The sequence below is a fragment of the Vombatus ursinus genome, unplaced genomic scaffold (assembly GCF_900497805.2).
Source record: "Vombatus ursinus unplaced genomic scaffold, bare-nosed wombat genome assembly UNPS02014809.1, whole genome shotgun sequence".
Lineage (NCBI taxonomy): Eukaryota > Metazoa > Chordata > Mammalia > Diprotodontia > Vombatidae > Vombatus > Vombatus ursinus.
Window position 1 is genome coordinate 21780513 of NW_020954587.1, and position 22931 is coordinate 21803443.

General features: G+C 35.4%; 1 protein-coding gene across 1 annotated transcript in view; it reads left to right on the forward strand.

Annotated features, from left to right (window-relative positions):
• The window catches only part of SIM2 (SIM bHLH transcription factor 2), a 77724-nt gene that overhangs the window by 17585 nt on the left and 37208 nt on the right, over positions 1-22931 (forward strand). The window contains exons 2-5 of the mRNA XM_027875428.1: positions 1421-1503; positions 7144-7233; positions 14054-14162; positions 21780-21865. Of these exons, the coding sequence (XP_027731229.1) occupies positions 1421-1503; positions 7144-7233; positions 14054-14162; positions 21780-21865 (368 nt within the window). The remainder of the gene's footprint in view (positions 1-1420; positions 1504-7143; positions 7234-14053; positions 14163-21779; positions 21866-22931) is intronic.

Genomic DNA, 22931 nt, shown 5'->3' on the forward strand with positions numbered 1-22931 from the left:
ATTAGTGGTTAGGGTAGTCCTATGTTATTAGATACTAGCCAGAAATATTAGCTGATTGATGAGTTCTCTATACCTTCCCTTTCTCTTCCTCTCTTTTCCTGACTTCATCTGTCAGTCCTCTCTTCCTCCCTCCCCATCTCTTCCTCACCTTTCTCCCTTCCCCCCCCCTTTTTTTCTGTCTCCCTTTCTCTCCCCCCCCATCTCTCTCTCCTCCCTTTCCTTCCCTTCCCTCTATCTTCACTCCCCTCACCCACAAACCTAGTGAAGTTTTCAAGTTCTGGCTCAAGATTCTCTGATGGTTCCCCATGTTTTGGTAGTATTCTTTGAAAACTCCTTTTTTTAATTTCCAAGTTCTCCACCCACTTCTGCCATCCATCCTCATCCCCTACTGCCACAAACTTGGCTAGTGCAGAAAGTGACTATTGTCTTTGACCGAGGGATGAACTATTGGGGCAGACGAACCTGCCAAGGAGTTACCAAAAGCATAGGCATTAGTACTGGTTTTAGTAGTAGTAAGAGGGAGGCGTGTGAGAGAGTTACGTTGGCCGCTGTGGCCGCGAAATCCTTTGCCCCCAATCAGTGAGTTTCTGGCAAGGAAGTCGATAGCAGTGGGCAATCGTTTCCTCTGAAATGGAAAACTGCAATATAAAGTTGGCACTGTGTCTGAGAAGACAGGGTTCCTGTTGATGACTGGGGGTGGGGTTCAGAAGGGAATTTAAACTGGAAAGAAAAGTCCACTTTTAATTCCTGGGAAATGCTTTCCGGAAAGAATGCTGTGCTCTTGCTGCCTAGGATTTTTCTTTCTTTGAAAAAAATCAAAGTCCCAAGCAGAAAAAGTTAGAGATTGGGGAAGAGGGAAGTGAACTCTTTTAGGAGATATTTAGTGTCAAACACACACACACCCACACCCACACCCACCCACACCCACACACACACACACACACACACACACACACACACACACACCCTTCCCATAAAACAACAACTTCAGATCTGTGAAAAAGTCTAGGAAAGATCCATGGGCTGCTTTTCTTGGCTCTGATAATGGTGGTCAGAGCTAGGGAGCGGAAGAAGAACAGAGATGAAGCAAGAGACTCACTATTCCACCATCACCATCCAAAATTAAATGCAATAGAATATACTTTAATTCTTTTTTCTTTTTAGCCTTCCCTAGGGGTGGGAGCTGGGGCCCTAGGAAGACGACCACCCAACTGGTGTGGGAAGCAGCCTCTGGAGGCCAGCTGTCTCCATTCAAATCGTTTCATTTCAGATTTAGAAATCACAGGGTGGATCTGTTTGTGGCTCAGGGACTCACTTCCTGTGCTTCAATATAAAGACTGGAAGAATGTTGGAAACATCCGTGTTTAGTCTTGGGCTTCTTCATGATCTGAATTTTATTATTCTTTTCCTCGATTTTCAGGTTTGGGGGACGCCTGGGGACAACCGAGTCAGATCGAACCACTGGACAATGTGGCTAAAGAACTGGGATCTCACTTGCTGCAGGTAGAGCTCGTTTGCACCTGGCATGAGAGGTGCTGTTTGGGTGAAGGGTGTGAATGTTAGTTTTCAATGTGAGTATTGGTCTCCACCCAACGTGTTTGCCTGTCTCTGAGGATTTCAAATGCAGCATCTTCCAGCAACAGAACTCTACCTCTAAGAGAGAGCCCCGGGGGGCAAGCTGCTCTGTAAGGCCATCAGCTTCCATTCGGGAAGCAGTTGACCTGCTATTTTATGTTATTTTTATTCTGAACTTAACAAAAAAAAAATACAAAAACAAAATAAATAAATAAGAGGAGCATTGCTATATACAAAGTAGAAGAGAAAAAGGAGATTTCAAGGAAATCACAAATCTATATTTCTTACCATTAGCTTTTTAGTATATGACAAATTCAACCTGTTATTTTCAATGCTATGTCCACTGACCTTCCTTCTGTTTTTGTAGTTTTAAAATGCTTCAATGACCTTCCTTTCTTACTTTTCTTTCTTTTTTTTATTTTGTTAAGCCTATCACTATTCCCCCTCTACCCTCCCAACTTCCCCTGAAAAAAAAGGAAAGAAAAACAACTTTTTTGTTTCAAATATGCAATGTCAAATCCCCACATTGTCCATGAAATGACAATGTTATGTTATTCTGCAACATGAATTTTTCACCTCTCTGTCAGGAAGGTGGGTAGTGTGTTTATTTCATTATCAGACAACTGTAATCTTGCTTGGTCATTGCATTGATGAGAGTCCTTAAGTCTTTCTTAGTTGTTTTGTTTTTATTTATAATTTTATTTACACATTTACTATTTGTTATTATTATAAAAATTACTCTCCAGGTTCTGCTCATTTCACTCTTCATCAATTGTTACAAGTCTTGCCAGGTTAGTCTTGAAACTAGCCCTTCAGATATGAAGAGACATTTTTTCAAAAGAATCAACAACTACATGAAGAAATACTCTAAATCCCTAATAATTAGAGAAATGAACATCAAAATAACTTTAAGATTCTGCCTTACACTTACCGGAAAGGGAAAGATGATGCAAGATAGTGAATGTTGGAGGGACACTTGCGCTCTGTTGTTGGAACTGTGAATCGGTCCAGTCATTCTGGAAAGCAACTTGGAACCAAGCCCCCAAATTTGCCTAACTGGGCACATCTTTTAATCCAGTGATATTGCTGCTAGGTCTATACCTCCAAAGAGATAAAATAAAAGAGGACAAGAATCCAAAAAAACCACAAAACATTTATAGCAGCTCTTTTCATAGTAACCTAAAACAGCAAACTAAGGGGGTAGTTTCCTATGGGTGAATGTCTAAATAAATCATGGTCTATGACTATAATGGCATATATAATAAAATGGACAGTTTCGCTGAAAACTGGAAAGACCTCTATAAAATGTTGCATAGTGGAGTGAGCAGAGAAAGGAGAATAATTTAGACCATGACAATATTATGGAGGAAAGCAACTTTGAAAGACTTTTTGACAAAGAGGTGATCGGACTTAAAAATACAGAATGAGACATACCTTTTTGGACAGGTGGGAGTTTTGTTGTTGTTGTTGTTGTTTTGTTGGACTATGCATATATATTATGATGGTTTTATTTTTCATTTCTAATTATTCAAATGAGGTGGCAGTGAGAGAGAGATAATAAATACTTTAAAAAGCTCTTTAATAATTTCTGTGATTTCATCAATATAGGGAACTCCCAGGTGAGGAAAGCCCCTCTACCAATGCAGGGATACATTTTCTCCATAACTTACAGTCTTAGCCTAAGGCACTGAGAGGTTAAATAACTTGCCCAGGGTCATATGGCCACTCTGTCAAAACCAGATCTGGGCTCCAAGGTCAGTTCTCTGTCTACTATGCAACTACTATCGTGCTATGAAATAATATTCCATTACATTCACGTCCCATAATTTGTTCAACTATTCTCTCATTGATGGGTACATTCTTAGATCTTTGCTACTGCAAAAAAAGCACGTGTGTATGTATGTATATGCACACATGTGCTTTTTAAATAATGTATATATACACACATATGTTTTATGTATGTGCATGTATATATAAGCATATGTGTATATTCACATATGTCTATGTGCGTATATGTGTGTGTGCGCATGCAAATATATATCAGTCAATAAATATTTATTGTCTACCAAGTGCTAAGTATGTGCTAAGTACCAGGTATGCAAATACAAAAAAGAAAGCCAGTTCCTGCTCTCAAGAAGTTTACAATCTACACACAAAAGGAAACTGAAAAGGAGAGGAAATATATGTCCGGGTATATGTATGTATATGTATACCTATATACATATGGGTCCTTTTCCTCTTTGCTTGATCTCTTTGAGGTACTGGCCTAGTTGAGTATAGTTCCAAATTGCTTCACAGAATGTTTTGACCAGCCATTTTAGTGAAAGGCTTGCATCAATGTCGTATGAAGGGGCTAGTGGCACTTTAAATTGGCAAGGACTTCCTCTGTGAGGGTCAGACCAAGTACACTTGTACTTGTGCTTGTACTAAGCCCAGTACACTTAAACCCACACACACACTGCCTTCCAAGGCAGAAACATTTATGGTATTAGAATAAACCATTAGTGATGTTCCACAATTAGGTACTGAAATTTGAAAGCATACAGTGAGTATGCATGTGTAGGAGAGAGGGCAGCAAGAGATGGGAAAGACATGGAGCTACAATAGTAATAACCGCAAGAACTGATGTTTCTATAACTCTGAACTTTATATCATCTCATATATGCCTTGCAACAGCCCTTGAAGTTAAGTACTGCAAGCACTTTCATTTTACAAAAGAAAAAACAGGCTCAGGAAGGATTCAGTAAAGGATTCATGATTCTTTATGACCTTGGAATTTTAGAGTTAGTGATTATCTATTAAACCCAATCATTTTACAGATTAAGAAACCAGATTCAGATTAATAATGTAACAACTCACATTTCTTTAGGCCTTTAAGTGTTTGAAAGTGCTTTCTTCACAATACCCTGGTGAGTTATATAATACAAGAATTATTCACCCCTTTTTCAGAGACTGTTCTGAAAGGTTAATGTGCCCAAGGTCACAGAGATAACAAATCTAAGATTCAATCTCAGGGTTTATTTGTTTTGTTTTACTGCAGCCTTCTCGCACTGCAGATGTCTGGCAGAACCAATCTGTTGAGATAATTTTTTGTTTGACTTTAGTCTTAGAGACTTGTAGCCTTTCTGCAGAACACCTCACTCGAAGTCCAGTTCTTCCTTGGAATCTTCTCTGGCTCCAGTAGTTAAGGGATAGCCAACTATGCCACCCTATGCTATGTTATGTCTTGTCTTTAAAGCCTGTAATTTTCCCAAATTAAGTAACATTGATCTAACAGATCCAATTAATTTGTGAAGAATGGTGAGTGGGACATTTTTTTCCTCCCAATTAAGACAAGGAGAAAATTTAAAAACATTGGCATTTTCAAATATGTAGGTGTCTCAATATTTAAAAAGGTTTTTCTATAATGCTATGAACAGCTTGATTTAGATGTCTCTGAACCCAAAATTTGTATATGCTATTCTAAAATGCGTTCTAAAAACTAGTTTATATTTTGCTTTTACATGCTGTTCTATACTTTGAAATATGTCCACACATGCATATACACATACATACGTATTAACTATTGAAAGTGAAACAGTACCTACCAAATCTCAGGAAACTTGGGATAAGAGCAAATTAGATTTCCTTATATGTTATTAAACAGAAGACACAAAAACAGAGAATAAGAATTCAAACGCCAGTGTTTGATGGGATAGTTTTGACTTCAGGTGTTCGGACAGGCAGGCAGGCAGGCAGGCAGCAATCCTGACACTTAAAAACACAGATCCTAAAAAGTGTTTTTGCTCTTGGTACCCTTGTTTGATTTGTTTTAAATTTGTGTAAGAGGAAGGGATAATTTCATGGAAAGATTCAAAACTCATAGTATTTATTACATTAAGTAAATATGTATTTAGGCAGGGCTAGGTAATGGTTATCTTGGAGCCATTCCCACGTCTCCTCCCTTCCACACGACTCATTATTAGCTCACTTTAAAATACACACACTGTATTTTTAATATTTTTATTCTTGTGCATATTATAAATGTCACCAACAAGGGCAAAATGCTATGAATTTTAATGAAAACTTTTTAAGTAAATAGTTTCACCCAATCAATGATATAATGATTATGGTGAAAATGGAATTATTGTGTAATCGGTGAATTATATAATTCTGAGATTTGTAAGTATACAAACCAACACCAGTCTTTAAAATTTATATTTGATTATTACTACAGGCTTTGAGAATTTGAATAACAATCATTTTTCTTTCTATCTACAGAATAATCTATGTGCTATTTTCTCATTGAATTTTTCTCAAAGCAATTATTTTAAAATTATGCAAAGAAATCCATCAATGTTTTTCTTACTTTATTTAAAAATTTTTTCAATAGTTGATACTTTGGAATGCCCTGGTTCATCTAGAAGGTATTTATGATGGAGGTGTTAATGTCAACTCTATAATAGGCTAATTGACAAAGTATTTCAAGCAAAACTGTATTTGAGAGAACAGAATGTAATTATTCCTTTCAAATGTCAATATTGCTACTAATTTTTTATTAATATTCCAAAATAGAGGTAAAAGTCAAACTGCAATATGGTTTCAATTCCATATTGTAAAAGTAGAATTTGTAGGCCACAAATTAATTTGGAATTTTTTTTTTTAATTGAAGGGTAGAATATGCCACTCTTTAAAGAAAAACAGTTATTCTTTTAATTTTGGTTCAGAAGAAATGCAAATGGACAAATAAAGACAATTATATATTCTTTGTACTTAAGAAATTATTTCTCTTTTCAAAACATGTCATTTCCTCCATTTTCACATATGTAATTATTTTTTTTTCTCTGTGATAAACTTCTATAATTTTCCATGAAATAGTTTTTGGGAAGGAAGTGATAACTGTCTAATCAGTGATTTTTAAAATATCGTTTGTTTAGTCTTTTCCAGAAATAGGCATCTTTTTTCATTCCCAATTTTGCATTTATTACTTTTTTTCATTTATTACTTTTTTACATTTCAATCTTCAAATAATTATTCAGCAGACATCACATTTAAAAAAACAAATCATTTTCGTTATTTAAGAGAATTTTTAAAAGAATAATTTCATTATTTAATTTTTGAAAAAACCTTTTTTTTTTTTGAAGAATAGGTAACAAATATAATCAAGCATTATTTAGGGAATGCTTGAAAATTAAATGTATGCCAAAGTGGTATAAATTATTTCTACCAATTATGACATAAAATTGTCTTTATGATCCTAGATTTCCCTTATGACATTTCTCAGGGTTTGTGGTAGATGATTTAAAAAAAATCAATAGAAGCAGCAAAGCTATTACTTCTGTGCAAAGTGCATTAGTATGCACTAATATTAAGCACAAATTCAGTGAGTGCAGATTCAAGAATGTTTTAAAATCATTTTTTCAGAAAGTATGCCACTCAAGAGGAAGGATCATAACAATTTTATATGGTGGTATGTTCAGCACCAACAAATGTTCTGGTTAATATTTGAGAAATATATGTAGTTGATTATATAAAGTTTAAGTACTTAAATTGCTATTAGATTTTACCCAGAATCTTTCTCTTTTACAGACATTGGATGGATTTGTTTTTGTGGTAGCATCTGATGGCAAAATAATGTATATATCTGAAACAGCCTCTGTACATCTAGGCTTATCTCAGGTAGGAGTAATTCCATGTTCATCTGAAAATTAAATTTATTGTCTCCATGAATTTTGACAATATTCCCTAACACATAATTTGGTAAGTGTAACTTTCTGCTCTTTTTGTATAAATGATCTCCTTATTTACTTTTGTACAATTGTTTTGTATGGGGGTGGGTGAGATACTATATACCCTTTCTTCTATTATATTTTATTTTCTTTTTCCTTTGAGGTTAATACCAGCATATCCTTGCAAAACTCAATCATGTATTGAAATTCAGTATGAAACTTTAACCGACTGCTTATATGGTAATGCTATACACCTCTGGAAAAAAAAATTACAAAGGGGAGATTTTGAGTCCTTACTTTCTGGATTGCATGTGATACTGTGAGTTGCCATGAAAGAGAGAAAAGTTTGAAGTGGAACATGAGTTTTATGGTAAATGTGCTTTTGAGAGAGAAATAAAAAAAATGGAGGGGTAGATTTATGAGTGTTCACATGGAATTTAGGATAATTTTTCCTGTGTTTTTTCCCTAGTTCAGTGGTCTTTTCAGTGAAGCATTTTATGTGCTTGTGATAGAAAGTCGTAAAATTCAGTTTACTACTGTTTTGCCCAGCAAGAAGTGAACTAGCTTCAGAATATTTAGAAATGTTGTCTTTCTTGGAAAAGTGTAACTACATGGCAAATGAAGTCTCTTACTGCTAAGTAATAGTTGGACATATTCTAGGGTCAATGTTCAGTTCAATTTGTGACTTACCCTTCTGTCTGGAGATTATAGCTTACTCTGGCCAGGAGGATCCAACCAGTCCCTTGCTTTCCATAATACTATGATTTAACTATCATGAGTAATCATCATGAAAATCATGTGTTTTTCATAACATAAAGAATGAAAATTACTCAAAATGAAAAGTAGTTGTGAAATATTTAAAGCAATATGCTTCGTGAAGCAATGGCAAGAAACAAAAAAGAAAATTAGATCGCTAAAATAAACCTAAGAAGCTAGAAGAACTACCAACATTGTATCAATTTATAAAAGCAGTTAAACCAAAATAAAACATGTCAATTAATGTGACTTGAATTTTCTAATTGGAAAAGTACCAACTTGAAAAAAACTTTGACATAGTTGTTCATATGTAGTTGTTCATATTCCTTTTCCTCCTAAGTCAATATACTTCAAAGATTGCTATTTAAAAATTTTCAACTCATTTAGATGTGTGTCCTTTCTTGTATAAATGTGTTTGTGGATGTGTATTCTACTTATAAAGCACTTTGAAATACGGAAATTGTTTTAAGTTTCTGTTTCCTTTCCAAAATGATGCTTTCCTCATTGTTTGTTGCTGCTTCACTTTGATGCTAATATTTCTAACTTCGGTGTAATATAACACTTTGGTATAATACCCCAGAATATTACTTTTTAAATAGGAAAAGGTTATGATCTCTGTAAATACCAAAGTGTGACTTTCTGAATTTACACTGGGCCCTAGTTTTAATTATTCAGCACTTTCTACTTCACCTAAGACAGAGATTACTTCTTCAGGAGTTTTCTCTTTCAAACCCAGTGGAAGGTCTCTTGGTAACTTAGGATTTCTTTATTTCTACTTCTTTCTTTCTTTCTTTCTTTCTTTCTTTCTCTTTTTTTCCTTCCTTCTTCTTTCTTTCTTTCTTTTCTTCTTCCTTCATTTCTTTCTTCCTACCTTCATTCCATTCTTTCTCTTCCTTTCTTTCCTTCCTTTCTTCTTCCTTTCTTCTTTCCTTTCTTTCATTCACTCACTCATTCTGTATTTATTTAATACCCTCTAGGTGCATAAAATATATTGCTTTCTGGATGCACCATCTACGTAATACCAAGATTACTAATCAGTTCAGTCAATTCACAACAAATGTCTTTATGTCAGGGATAAAAAAATCAAACCAATTAAATGACCAGTCAATTCAATGTTTATGACCAATCCAATAACATAAATGTCTCTAGAAATAATTTATCATTATTGTGCTGAATTTATTTTCAGTTAACAACTTCAGGAAAAACATATACACATCCACAAATCTATTCATGCACAAAAATGTATGTCTGTGTTTGTTTCATGTATGACTGATGTGAGCAGAATAAAATACACTATTTCCATGGATCTATGATCTATGCAGTCAATCAGTAAACTATTTCCTTGGAATATGGAGAAAATATGAAAGTGCATGTCATGATTGACAAAAGCAAGAACTTTTGTGATACTGTACACAGGTTACAAAACAAGTATCTGGTTAAATCAATTCAGTTCTTAAATATTCAGTTTTTAAAAAAATTTCCCTTGTGTATACAAAGCAACTAATGAATTGACTGATTTTTTTTCTTTTCAAGTGGATTGTCTGGCTATCTGTATTTAGCTGTAAAATACTTTAAGATAAGTGTGAATTCTTTATTATTTTTAGAATCTAGCATAGTGGTTTATCTAGATGACCTACAACAAATATTTCTTTAAAACTACTTCCTATTTATAGTAGCTTCTCCTAAGGAAATCTAGTCAATATTCAAATGTGAATTTCATTTCTACATTTTTTCTTAAATGGAAAAAATGTCATTGACTAGAAGGTCAAATGAATAATAATACCCGCTCCCCTCTGTCTCTCTCTTCTCGGTCTCTCTGTCTCTGTTTCTGTTTCTCTCTCTCTCTCTCTCTCCCCCTTTCTCTCTCTCTCTCTCTCTCTCTCTCTCTCTCTCTCTCTCTCTCTCTGTGTCTCACTTTGGGCTTTCTCATGCTCTCACGTTTGATATCACTTCTTTATTTTTTCTTAAACATTTCCATATATTAGAACATTTGGTCAATATCTGAAGCTCCATTGGCTTTCTGTTTACAAATATCCCTCCTTGATGATTAAAAAAATTTTCCTTCAATCGAACTCCAACTTCTTCAAAATTTTTTATCCATGTGTCCTGTGACAGTAGAAACAGTAGGTTTTGCCTTCATAGGAATGACCCCTAGTTAGACTATTTTGGTTGAATTGTCATGCTAATCAAACCTCTAGTTACCCAGCTAGGTGGTAAGGGAGGGAAGAAATCAGTGAAGTTGGTTCTATGTATTTTGAGACCAGTTATTTTACTGATTGGAGAAGCAAGGCCACTTAAAGTCAACATAACAAACCTGCATGAATTAAATCATTGTCCTATACTCTATACAAATATTTATCAAATACTATCCACTACTAGAGGGAATTTTTTTCTGAAAGAAAAAGGAATATTTTGATAGGCTAATTTATTGAAAGGGGCCTTTGAGTGATAATTATTACTTTATAACATTATATTATATTATATATTATAACTTTAAAATACTTTTTTGTAGTTTGTAGTTTTTTTGAAAATAGTCTTGAAATATAATAAAAAAGTTACGTACTATTTGATCAGAAAATTAAGGCAGTTATCAGCCAGGGAAGAGAAGGCTCTCCAAATTTTTCATATAATAATTACCTTGAAGAGGTAGACATAGTTTCTTTTTACCAAAAATTGAAGTCCTTTTTTAAAAGACACTTCTCATGAACTTGGGAAAAAGCAATTTACTCCATATGCTGATTGCTTTTATATTTAAATCAGTAAACAAAAATACTCCCATTATCAAACTTCAGTACCAAAAACCTACAGTGAGCTGTCTTTAGCATAAGTTCTTTGTATACAACTCAAGCTTCTGAATTGGAAAAGCCAGGTGTAGTTTATTTTTTCCTTTAGGGGGTAAATGGGCACCAAGAATGTTTCGTAATATAAATTTAGATTTAGTTTCATGGTCCTTTTGCTAATGTAATTAAGTTACATTTGAATGAAAAAACAAACCATGTATCTATTCCATGTTGAGGAATATATTCTATATTCTTTGTGCATCTTTCCCCCAGTAATTTTTAAAGGGTCTTTATGGTTTACATTTTCTCACAGAATTGTATTCAATAAAACACCTTTTCAAACTGATATAGATCTTTAATTGTATTAATTATATGTATATAAAAAGTTTCTATGTGTTTGTGATAATTTTAAATGACACATGAAGACTGATATTTAAAATCATTACAATAAGCACAACTTTTTTTAAAAAACCATCGCTCTAGATAGAACCATAGCCAAACCCTGTCACTTTCAGTGGTAGGTGAGGGAGGATAAAGTTTTATTTTTATTTGTACATTAGACTTAAGATCTGTAAACTAAACCATTTAATTTATAAATGTTTAATTTGCAAAATTATCCAAAACAAAACAATCTGTACTTTAAGTGTACCAGATTGGTTTCTCCTTCCCAAACATGACCCGGAATATATTAACTAAGCTCCAAATTTACAATTTTCTTCATAAGAAGAAAAGGTATTCTGTTAAACATTTTTAAAAGCTCTTAGTAGGAAAGTAATTCATCTTGTAGTACCATAGGGGTTTATGTATATAAAAATGTTACAAATAGGTCTTTTTTATGGAAACAATTTTTTTGTTATGAGTCATTCATATTTCTTTCAAAAATTAAAAACACAGTTATGTTAAATAACTAATATAAAAATATAGCCACATATTCAGTATACAACAATATAAAGAATATTTTTATACATGAGAAAATTATGGCTAGTAAAAAGTTATAAATATTTTAATAAATCTGAGGAATTTTAAATTCTAAATTAAAAAATTCAATAAGTTTTATTGATTTTTTATATCACCATGTTTGATCTTTATAATTTTCTTACATTTGCTTTGAATTTTTTTGTATGTTTGTTCTTTCTATGGATTATTTTTAAGAAAACTATCTTTATTCATTCTTATTATTACTCTTTCTTAATCTAATGTCTCCCATTTAAGCCCATTAACCTTCAATAATAATGATTATGATTATTCCTCTCCTTGGGGAGGAAAATGTTCTGATTTGGCCAAATGTCTATTAAAATAGACATTATTAAGTTAAATAGTTAGTATAAATTTGTTGTATTTCATTTAGAAGAAAAAATAGGCCCAACCTCTTGATGTCGGTAAATGTTTAGTTGGTACATCAGTGGAAAACCAGGTTAAGGACATGGGGAATGCGGTAGGTACTGGTAGGGGTTATATTTCTGTAATCCAATTCTTTCTGTTGCTCTGTTTGCATAGTATTAAGAAGAAACACTCCACGAATTATCAGAAAATAGAAGTATAAAAGCCACGTTAAGAGCAAGGTTATTTTGCAGGCTAGACAACTAAATATATTTGAGAATAACAATGCGATTCTTACATTTCAACGAGTGGGTAAATTGGCTAAAGGAGTGCAGTAGATAAAATTAATTCACCTTTCCCCTGCCTTTCTGGTCTGTGTTACCCAGGATTTGAAAACCCAGGTGAAGAAATGAGTAACCCTGTTGTCATTGTATAAATTATTTTCATTGCCCTGTTCATGTCACTTTATCAATTCATAAAGGTCTTCTGAGTTTCCTCTGAAACTATTTCGTCATTTCTTGTGGCACAGTAATATTCCATTACATTCATATACCACAATTTATTTAGCCATTCCTTGATAGGAGAACACCCCCTCAGCTTCTAATTTTTGGCTAATACAAAAAAGCTGCTGTCAATATTTTTGTACATTAAGATTCTTTTCCTCTTTCTTTGATTTCTTTGGGGTATAGACCTTGTAGTGGTATAGCCAGGTCAAAGGGCATGAGCAGTGTGATAACTTTTTAAGTATAGTTCCAAATTACTTTCTGGAATGTCTGGACCAATTCACAGCTTCATCAACAGTGTACCCCTCCCATATTTATCATTTTCCTCATTTGTCATCTTTGCCAGATGGGTGTAAAATTGCTACAATTTATAGCTTCATTGGCCAAGAATTAAGCTATGTTGAACTTCAGTTCTATTCTGTCAATCAAGAGTTACTATAAGGAACACAGTGCAGTGTAACCTTGCCCAAGTAGTAACTTCTTGTTTTGATGAAATTTCTAGTGTAGGTTATATCTGCACATTTAGCACAGCTGGAAATAGCTAGTGGCCGATTATTGGAAAACAAAAGCAAACAGACTATTCTGGCATTTGGCAGAGAAAATGATTGCAAGATTTTATGATGGCTCTAAAGTCGTACTTAGAATGGACTCAAAATAGAAAGGACCTGCAAATGTCCAGGTACACTCCAATCAGTTCAGAACAATGGAATTAATACTGTTGTTATCTGATTGGACAGAACAGTGACACACTTCTGGCAACACAAGATAAAAGAGGCTTGGGTGTGCCTAGGGACCATGGTTCAGTGGAAAAGAAAGAAAAGTTCCTTAGAGAAGCAGAAGTCTGCCTTAAATACTTCTGAATGAGTCCTGGGCTTAGTTCCACATGCTTATTCAGTTCCTTAATTGGAATTCAGATGAATTGGTAGTTTGTACATTGGATGTTCATTATGGAACTTCCCTAGGGTTTTCTTAAGTTCCCAATGAAAAAAATGTGTATTTTCATCTTTTTCTGAGAGCTTGATGATAGAGATGTCTAGGATAATACTAAACCTTAGGTTTTAGGGCTCTCATCAGAAAGAAGTGATTGTGGAGTCCATAGAAATTATTTGTATTTACTGACAAGTTAGAAGAATTGCATTCATTTTTGTACATCCCTTTTCTCTGTACTAAGAATTTTCTTACCTCTAGGCTTAACTCAGAAATCCCATCAAACTTATCATGTGTCGGTATGCACTAGTGCCTGAGGAAAACACTATTGTATGGTAAAAGCTGTGACTAGAGAGTCCTCTTAAATCCTGTAGGTAATGTGGGTTATGAATCTATGCAAATTGCACAAACCATCTCCATTGAAGAGATTTTTAATAATGGAAAAAGACCATGTGCACACTCTGATGCTTTACTTCCGTGACAGGTGGAACTCACTGGCAATAGTATTTATGAGTACATCCATCCTTCTGACCATGATGAGATGACAGCTGTTCTTGCCGCTCACCAGCCTCATCATCATCATTTCTTACAAGGTATTATCTCAAAGGACTGTCAAAAGGGGAAAGAAACCAAAATGAAAACCTGCCAAGATAAGTATACTTCCAATATTCGCTGTCAACTTTTCTTCCTCTACTGCTTGCCGAAGAGATAGCGTATACCAGCTCAATAAAAACAATCAGATCAAAGACCATCTCTGACCAATCAATTAGTCAACAAGTATTTAACAAGCACCTTTATATGCCAGATCCTGTACTAGGTACTATTTATAAAATATAAAAGCAAATCTTTTCCCTCAAGGAGCTTACCTTATACCAGGAGGACATAACATGCCCAAACAGCCAAAAATACAAGATCATCTCCCAGTGTTCTGGGGAATACATAGGCATATAAATACAAGACTAGGGACTCAGTCCTAACTCCAAAGATCTCCAAAAGATCAGGGTCCATTCTGGTCAAATATAATTATTTGTCATGCTTAATTAGATATATTCCAGGGACAAAGGTAGATTTTTTTAAAATCAGTGTGTCAGTCCAACAATGCACCTAATCACTGTTTGCTGACTCAGTCTCTCACTATCTGGATCTCTAAGTGAAACATAATGCTAAAAGAAGGAGCTTCATGAATCTATCAGAGGAAGCTAAACAGCAGTTGGAAAAGGTGCCTTCTGGCTCTGCTGTTTCCTCTTGACAGGATTGGGTTAGGTGATGACTGTAACAGTCACATAAAATCTATTAGAGATCAACTAAAATTTCTTCTTCTACAAGAAGCCTTTCTCAGCATTCTAGTGGCCTTCCTTCTTTTAATTATTTCCTATTTCTCCTACACATAGCTTACTTGTACATAGTTGTTTGCTTATGGTCTTCCCCATTAGATTGTGAGCACCTTGGGACTCTCATTTGCCCCTTTTTTTTATCCCCAGAGCTAAGTACAATGCCTGGCATATAGTAGGTGCTTAATTTATTGATTGTTGACTAAGAAGGAATCTAACATGCTACAAACACAATACAGATATTTAGTTCGGAGGATGAGAGAATAAGAAATGAGTTAAATTGGTGATTTTTAAAAATCCTATGTTCTCACAGGAAGAAACCTGTGGACCTTAGGATTTGGCTGCTTAAATAGGAATTCAAGAAATAATTGTTAGACAGTACTAAAATTGATCAATCAACAAACAAGTATTAAGTGCCAAAACACTGGGGAAATAAAAATAAAGAGAAAATAGTCCTTCCTTTCAAGGACCTTACTTTCTAATGAGGGATACAACATGTACATATATAGACTAAGACAAAACATACAAAACAAACACAAGAAAGGCACTTGAAGCTGGTGGGGACTAGGAAAGGCCTCCTGCAGAAGATGATTCCTGAGCCAAGTTTTAAAGGAAACCAGGAGCTCTAGGAGAGTGAGGTGAGAAAGGATACCATTCCAGGCATGGAAGATAGCTGGTGAAAAGTCAGGTAAATAAGGAATGGAGCATTTTGGGGAAACAATAAGTTGAACAGTATAACTGAATGCAAGAGTAAGTGGAGAGGATTAACATATTAAAAAATTTGAGAGGTAGAAGGAACCTAGTTTTGGAGAGCTTTAAATGACAGAAGGTTTATATTTGATACTATAGGTAATAGGAAGTCAATGGAGTTTACTGAAAGAGAGAGAGGGAGAGAGAGAGAAAGGAGAGAGAGAGAAAGGAGAGACACAGAGACACACACACACATATACACAGTGAGAGAGAGAGAGAGAGAGAAGAGAGAGACAGAGAAAGACAGAGAGAGACAGAAGAGAGAGAGAGAGAGAGAGAGAGAGAGAGAGAGAGAGAGAGAGAGAGAGAGTTGAGAGAGGGGGTATGTGATATGATCTGACCCGCCCTTAAGGAAAATCACTGGTGGCTGTGTAGAGAACGGATAGGATGTTACCAAGAATGTGTATGTGTGTATATTTATATATAGACTTTGTGGAACAGAACGGACAGCTGCCTTGAGGGAGTTTAGCTGTATCCTTGCCTTGATGTAGATGAATAGATGAGATAGAATGAGAAGTGCCTTTCTAATCAATGGGTCTGTAATTCCAAAGTACTTAGAAAATAAAATGTATCGTTAATATAAATTATGGTAATGAAGCAATGATATTTTCTTTAAAAATGAGGGATGGGATGGAGCATGGAACATGAATTTCATTTTTAAGTTTATTTAAAGTTGGATGAAGAGAACAGGTATCTCAGAAAAATCCAAGGTGTTGTGGTGTTTGTTTCCATATTGAAATGTTGCCATTTCCCCAAATAGTTCTCCCTTTACCCTTCATACAGACTTAATGCTTTTAAAAGAATTTATTATTTTAAATTAAATTTTATTTTTTTAATCACCAAAAAACCCTCTTCCTCCCTCTCTTCCCCCAATTGAGAGTAAAAGAAAAACAAAATCCCTGTTGCAAATATCTATAGTTAAATGAAATAAATTGCCACATTAGTCATTTCTAAAAACCAATATATGTGTGTATATGTATGTATATGTATAAATATTACCTATTTACATAGGGTAAATTAAGGGAGGAATTAATCCTAAGCAAAACAAACTATAACAAAGGATGTACAAAAATATTTATAGCTCTTTTTAATGTGGCAAAGAATTGGAATCTGAGGGGGTACCCATCAATTGGGGAATGGCTGAACAAGCTACAGTATATAAATATAATGAAATACTATTGTGCTAAAAGAAATGATGAAGAGGATGGTTCAGAGAAACTGGAAAGACATGTATGAAATGATGCAGAGTGAAGTAAGCAAAACCAGGAGAGTAATTTATATAATAAGAACAATATTGTAAAGATGGCTTTGAAAGACTTAAGAACTCTAATCAGCCTAATAATTAACCATTATTTTAAAAGACTAATGATGAAACATGCTACCCACTTCCTGATAGAGAGGTGAAGGACTCAGTGTGTAAAATGAGACATATATACACACATATAAAAATATACATATACATGTGTATGTATGTCTCATACTACTCTCTCTATATGTATATACATATATATATATAAAATGTATGTATTATCAATATCCTAATGTAAGATAATTTTTCCTAACTTTCCTTTTCCTTTCCCCACCCTGGCATATTCCTCTTCTTCTCCCTTTCCATTCTTCTTTTAATATCATCATTCTGTTGTCATAATAATAGAACCATTTTGAAGCCTTCTGTCTAATTAGACTTCCTCTATGATCCTTTATGACATAAGATTCAGAGGGGACACATACATCACCTCTCTAAATTAGAATGTGAGCAATTTATCCTTATTTAGTCCTTTATCATTGTTCTTTTTTGATTACCTTTTTCTGTTTCTCTTAACTCTTGTGTTTTAACTTCTCTCTTCCTAAGGAGCTCTGGTCTTTTCATCAGGAATGCTTGAAAGTCCTTTGTTTCGTGTAAAAGTCCATTTTCCCCCTTGTATCATACTCAGTTTTTTTGGCTAAGTTATCCTTGGCTTGTAAGCCTATATCCTTTACCTACTGCAATATTATATCCCAGGTTCTCCATTTCTTTATGATGGTAGCTAATAAATTATGTGTGATTCTGACTGTGGCTCCCAAGTACCTGAATTATTTCTTTCTGACTGCTTGCAGTATTTTTTTTTTCTTTGACCTAGAAGCTCTGGATTTGGGCTATCATTTTTTTCATTTTGAGATTTCTTTCAGGAGGTGACCAATGAATTCTATTTCCATTTTTCCTCTGGTTCTCAGATATATGGGCAGTTTTCTCTAAAGATATCTTGAAATATTATGTCCAAGCTCTTTTTTGATCATGTGCTTGCAGGTTTCAAGGTTTTCATGGCTTCGATCCAATGCTTCTTAAATTTTTATTCTCAATCTGTTCTTCCATTTTTGCCATGAGATACTTTATATTTTCTTCTATTATTAAAGTCTTTTGACTTTATTTAAACATTTCTTTTTGTTTTGTGGGGTTATTGGCTTCTACCTAGCCCAATATAATTTTTAGGTTTGTTGCTTGGGCAAGATTTTGTACCTTTTGTTCTAAGTTGTTGATTCCTTTTTCCAAGTCTCTCTTTGGTAGCTCTCATTTCTTTTCAATTTTTTAATTCCAGCACTCTGATTTCACTTATAAAAACATTTTTAAACTCCTGTTTCATCTCTTTTAGGAATTCTAGTAGATTTTCTGTCTAAGCTGTGTTTGTCTTTGGGGTTTTGCTTGCAGATGCTTTGGTGCGTTTGTGTCTTGATATCCTTGTCATTGTGGTTGTGATTGCTTTTTGTGGTGAGATTCTTTTTTTTTCCACTCATTCTCTCAATCTACTTTCTGACTGTGAAATTTATATTAGGACTAGGCTCTGCCCATGGGTCTGGACTGGTCCTGTTGCTGTAATCTTGGAGTATCGAGTATTCTGTTATTCTGGGTTCCTAGGGATAGCTCAGGGACAAACTTTCAATATTTTCAAAGAGTTCTGATCCAGGGGACAGTCTGATTGCTGCTTCCCTGGTCTGAGCTCTGCTAGCTCCTGACCTGGATTTGAGTCTGAGCAGCAGGAGGCTTCTGTGGGACTCCACCCCTATCAGCTACGTGGGATGCTCTGCTGGTTCAGAGTTGTTGTTGTCATTGTTGTTTGTCCTTTGTGCTCGAAGGGGACCGGTGACATCAGGAAGGTGATGTCTTGACTTGCAAGTGAATTGGATTTAAGTGAGGGAGGCTGTGCAAAGTGACCAGCTGCATTCTCTCCTCCAGAGCCATCTGGTTCAGTGGCAAGAAATAGCTCAGGAAGACAAGAGTTGGCACCTGTTGGTTCAGAATGAAAGAAAGGTAGACAGTTACACAACCAAAATCCCTTTTGTCTGGGATTCCTGCCCTGGTTATTCCTTTGCAGGCTTCAGATTGGGCCAGAAGTTGGAGCTGAGACCCTGCTCTGCTCCTGGGATCTGAACCACATCTGAACTTTCTCTGTGCTTGGTGTACCGGACAGGAGCCACTACAGCTTCTCACCCTGGACAGCCACCCCTAGGCACAGGTCCCCTCCTCAGTTTGCCACGTATCTTTGACCTGGAACTGGGTGGTAGCTGACAGAGCTCCTAGGTGTCATCTATTCCCACTCCTTGCATGAGGCGAAGCCTTGGTATGGGTCTAGAAACCTTCACTCTGGAGCCCGTGCAGTACTCTTCTTGAGGGCTCCTAGCCAGATCCTATCCCCACTGTCCACAGACCTGTCTTTCTATGCCTACTTGATTTGGAAAAATGATTCACTGTGACTTTTTCTTGGATTTCTTCATCAAGATTAGGTTTGGTGTGTCTTCTAGATTTGTTTGAAAGAGTTGATGGTGGGGGGAGGTGGGCTCACTGTACTTCTTCCTGCTACTCTGATACCATAGCTCCACTACCCAAGAATTTTTTTTTAAAAAAAGAAACAAGTCTGATAAATATCAGCAGATTTTTTTCACTCTTGATCTCCCAGAAGTAGCAAAAGCATATATAATTGTGATATCACACTAATTTAAGATATTTATTTAGATTTTTTTTTTAACTTTTTAACTCTGGAGATAACAACATCCAGCATTTTCTCCTAGCTTTCCATTTGCAGGGTGGATTTTCTGAATCTAGACTTATTCCCATTATTTCACTGTGGTGATCAGGTGTGCAAATAAGACACTTCACAAAACTCAATTAATTGGCTGTGATGTTTTCTCTAGACAGGGCTTTACATATACCAGTGAATATCTGGAATTGATTCAAACAGGCATAAAAGTCTTTATGCCTCAAGTATCTCAACCCAAACTCACAGCCTGTGGAATTCTGGGTAAAATATTAAAGCCTCAGTGATAATGTGGGTTTATGAAAGTAAGGTCCTTTAGATCTAGAAGACTTCAGTCTTCTCCAGAAGCCTAAAGACCTTGCTTTCAATACTTTTCATTAAAAAACTAATTTATTGACTTCTACTAACAACTAATTTAAAGATTTGGGGTAACATTTAGCTTACCCAGTGGAGGCATAATTTTGTATTTAAACCTCAGAATAGATGCATCCAGCCATTAGAGGATATGGCTTGGGGGGAGGTGTTTGTAAATACTCAGAAAGGAAAACATCTTTGTCCAATTGAGTGTGTATCAGAGCAATGGAGATGGGAATGGGTAGTGATCTTTTAAGCAGTTAGAATGAAAAAAAGCTGTCATTTCAGTGTAATGGAGTACATTAGCTTTTGTTGCTATTTTGCATTGTGAGGCTAATTTTGAGACTGAGATCTTAAAATTCTGTTTCCTCAACTAGCAGAAAATGGTGTGTAACTATGCAAATGGAAAAAAGGAGCAGAAATTATGACATTTACAAAATACCTGCTATTCTTAGGGAAATGAAATATTCCTGATGAAAGAAATTGTTGGAAGGATCACAAGATGTTAAGATGATAATTCTATTATCTTGGAGCTTGGACCCTAGAGATCTAATTTCATTTTACAGAAAAAGAAACTGAGGTCCAGAGAAATTAAGTGACTTGCGCAGATGTAAGTAGCAGAGCTGAAATTTGAACATAGGTTTTTGACTAAAAATGTAGTGCACTTTCCACTCCACCACACTGAATTACACCATATTACTTGGTTATTCGCCTTTCAGACTATTCATTGGAAGGTCAAATATTGAAGCTGAAGCTTAAATACTTTGGTCACATAACGAGAAGATGGGACTTATTGGAAAAGACCCTGATGTTGGGGAAGACTGAAGTCAAAAGGCAAAGGGGACAGCAGAGGATGAGATGGATAGAGAGTGTCATGAAAACAATGAACATAAACTTGGACAGACTTGGAGAGATAGTGGAAGATAGGAGGTCCTGGAGTGCTTGAGGTCATGAAAAGTTGGACATAACTGAACTTGCAGCATTCACTTTTCACAAAATTGACAAATGAAATTACTGTGATGACAGGCTTTTTTGGCAAGGTTTGGAGCAGGTTTTTGCTTTATATCCTTTCTAGATGGGCAAAAATGATTAGTGCCCTCTAAGCTACTGGGCAAATATTTGATTAACCTTTGGATAGATTCATATGTAACCCATGCTATTGTTACTTCTAATTTTCAGGCATAAAATCTTTTTGTAAAAGAGATCTTTACCTTATTCCCAGGTTGGCATTCTTAAAATTTTTGTTCAGGGGTGGGGAATCTGCAGCTTCAAGGCCATATGTGGCCTTCTAGATCCTTGGGTGCAGCCTCGTGACTGAGTCAAAGTTTTACAGAGCAAATCCTTTTATTAAGGGGATTGTTTGGTGAAGTTTGGATTTAGTCAAAGGGCTGCACTTGAGGACCTAGAGGGCCACACATGGCCTTGAGGCTACAGGTTCCCCACCCCTGTTCTTGTTCATTCCTTCAGAATGTCCTTTTTTTTTTTTTTTAATAGTACACGGAAACTAAAATGTGGTTGTTCTCACATACCCCTGCACACTCGTATGTTGTCCATTATACACTAAAGCTCTCTGTGTTTAGACGTTCTGTGTTTACAAGGCAGCTATCTCACAGCAAGCATGAAAGGAGAAAGAAGCAGTTTTTTAATTCTTATTTCTTGGAGTTCACTTTCAGGATCCGCAAGTGACATAAATGCTAAAGAGAGAAACATTGCTGGTAAATGTGCATATTTTTCAAATTGAAATTGATTTATTTTCTGCTTTCAGAGTATGAAATAGAGAGGTCATTTTTCCTTCGGATGAAGTGTGTCTTAGCAAAGAGGAATGCGGGATTAACATGCAGTGGCTATAAGGTATGAGGATCTACCTCTTGGTGAGTTCAAAGAGTAGTTTCCTACTCAGGTTTTTACCTTGCCTCACATTCAAGACAATTTAGTACAAAGGAAAACTTGAAAATCCCCAGAAAGGTAATGACTCCTTTGAAACAAGTATTAGAATTGTTATCCAGTACTAGCATTATAAAAAACATCAGATGTAAAACTGGTTGGAATCCTTAAAAGAGTGGGAAGAATAGGATGGCATTAGGATTAGCATCTAAATGAAAGCCCAGCTTTATATGGGAACCTTATCTTCATCAATCAATCAAACAATCAATCAGTACTTACTGAATATGGTAGAGCATGGTAGTTAGGGGATACAAGACTTTTCAAAGAGCGGAAAAAACATAGTCTCCACTCTTAGGAACTCCATGGAAGTCAAGGTCGCAGTCCAATGTAGTTGGAACACTGGGTTCCTAGGACCTTATTGATGAGATTTCCTCACTTATCTGTTACTTCCCTCAGGGCAGTGTTCTTTATAGAGTGCAGCATTGAAGTATTGTGCTCAGGCCAATCTCTGGGCCTTTTGTTTCTGAGCCCTTTTCTCCCATTTTAAGGACTCTTCACCCCTAGAACCCATTGCTCTTACCCTTTCTGCTCACTCTTCTGATAGTTAGAAATAAAGCTAATATAGGGGACTTAATGTGTTTGGGGTTTTTTTTGTTTACTCCTCCCAGGAGAATTTATATTTTAAAAATAGATCTAAAGGGCAGGGCAATGTCTAATTTAAAGGAATGATGGAATATATATTACAAATGAAGATATTCTTGGGTAGGATCCATAGCCCCTAAAATCACCAGAAATAACCAATTATGGGTTAGTTCAGCCTCGTTCAAAATTTTGTCAAGAAATCCAATTGAAAAATAAACAAAATTCTAAAAGCAAAGGACATCTTCCATCCGCCATCCTCACCTCACCCCACCATTTCAGACTACTTTGAGGACAAATCTCAATTTCATAATATTTATTCTAGGGAAAATGCTTACCCATAATTTTTTGGGGGGGAGGGGGGAAGGTAGTCAGCATTAAGTGACTTGCCCAA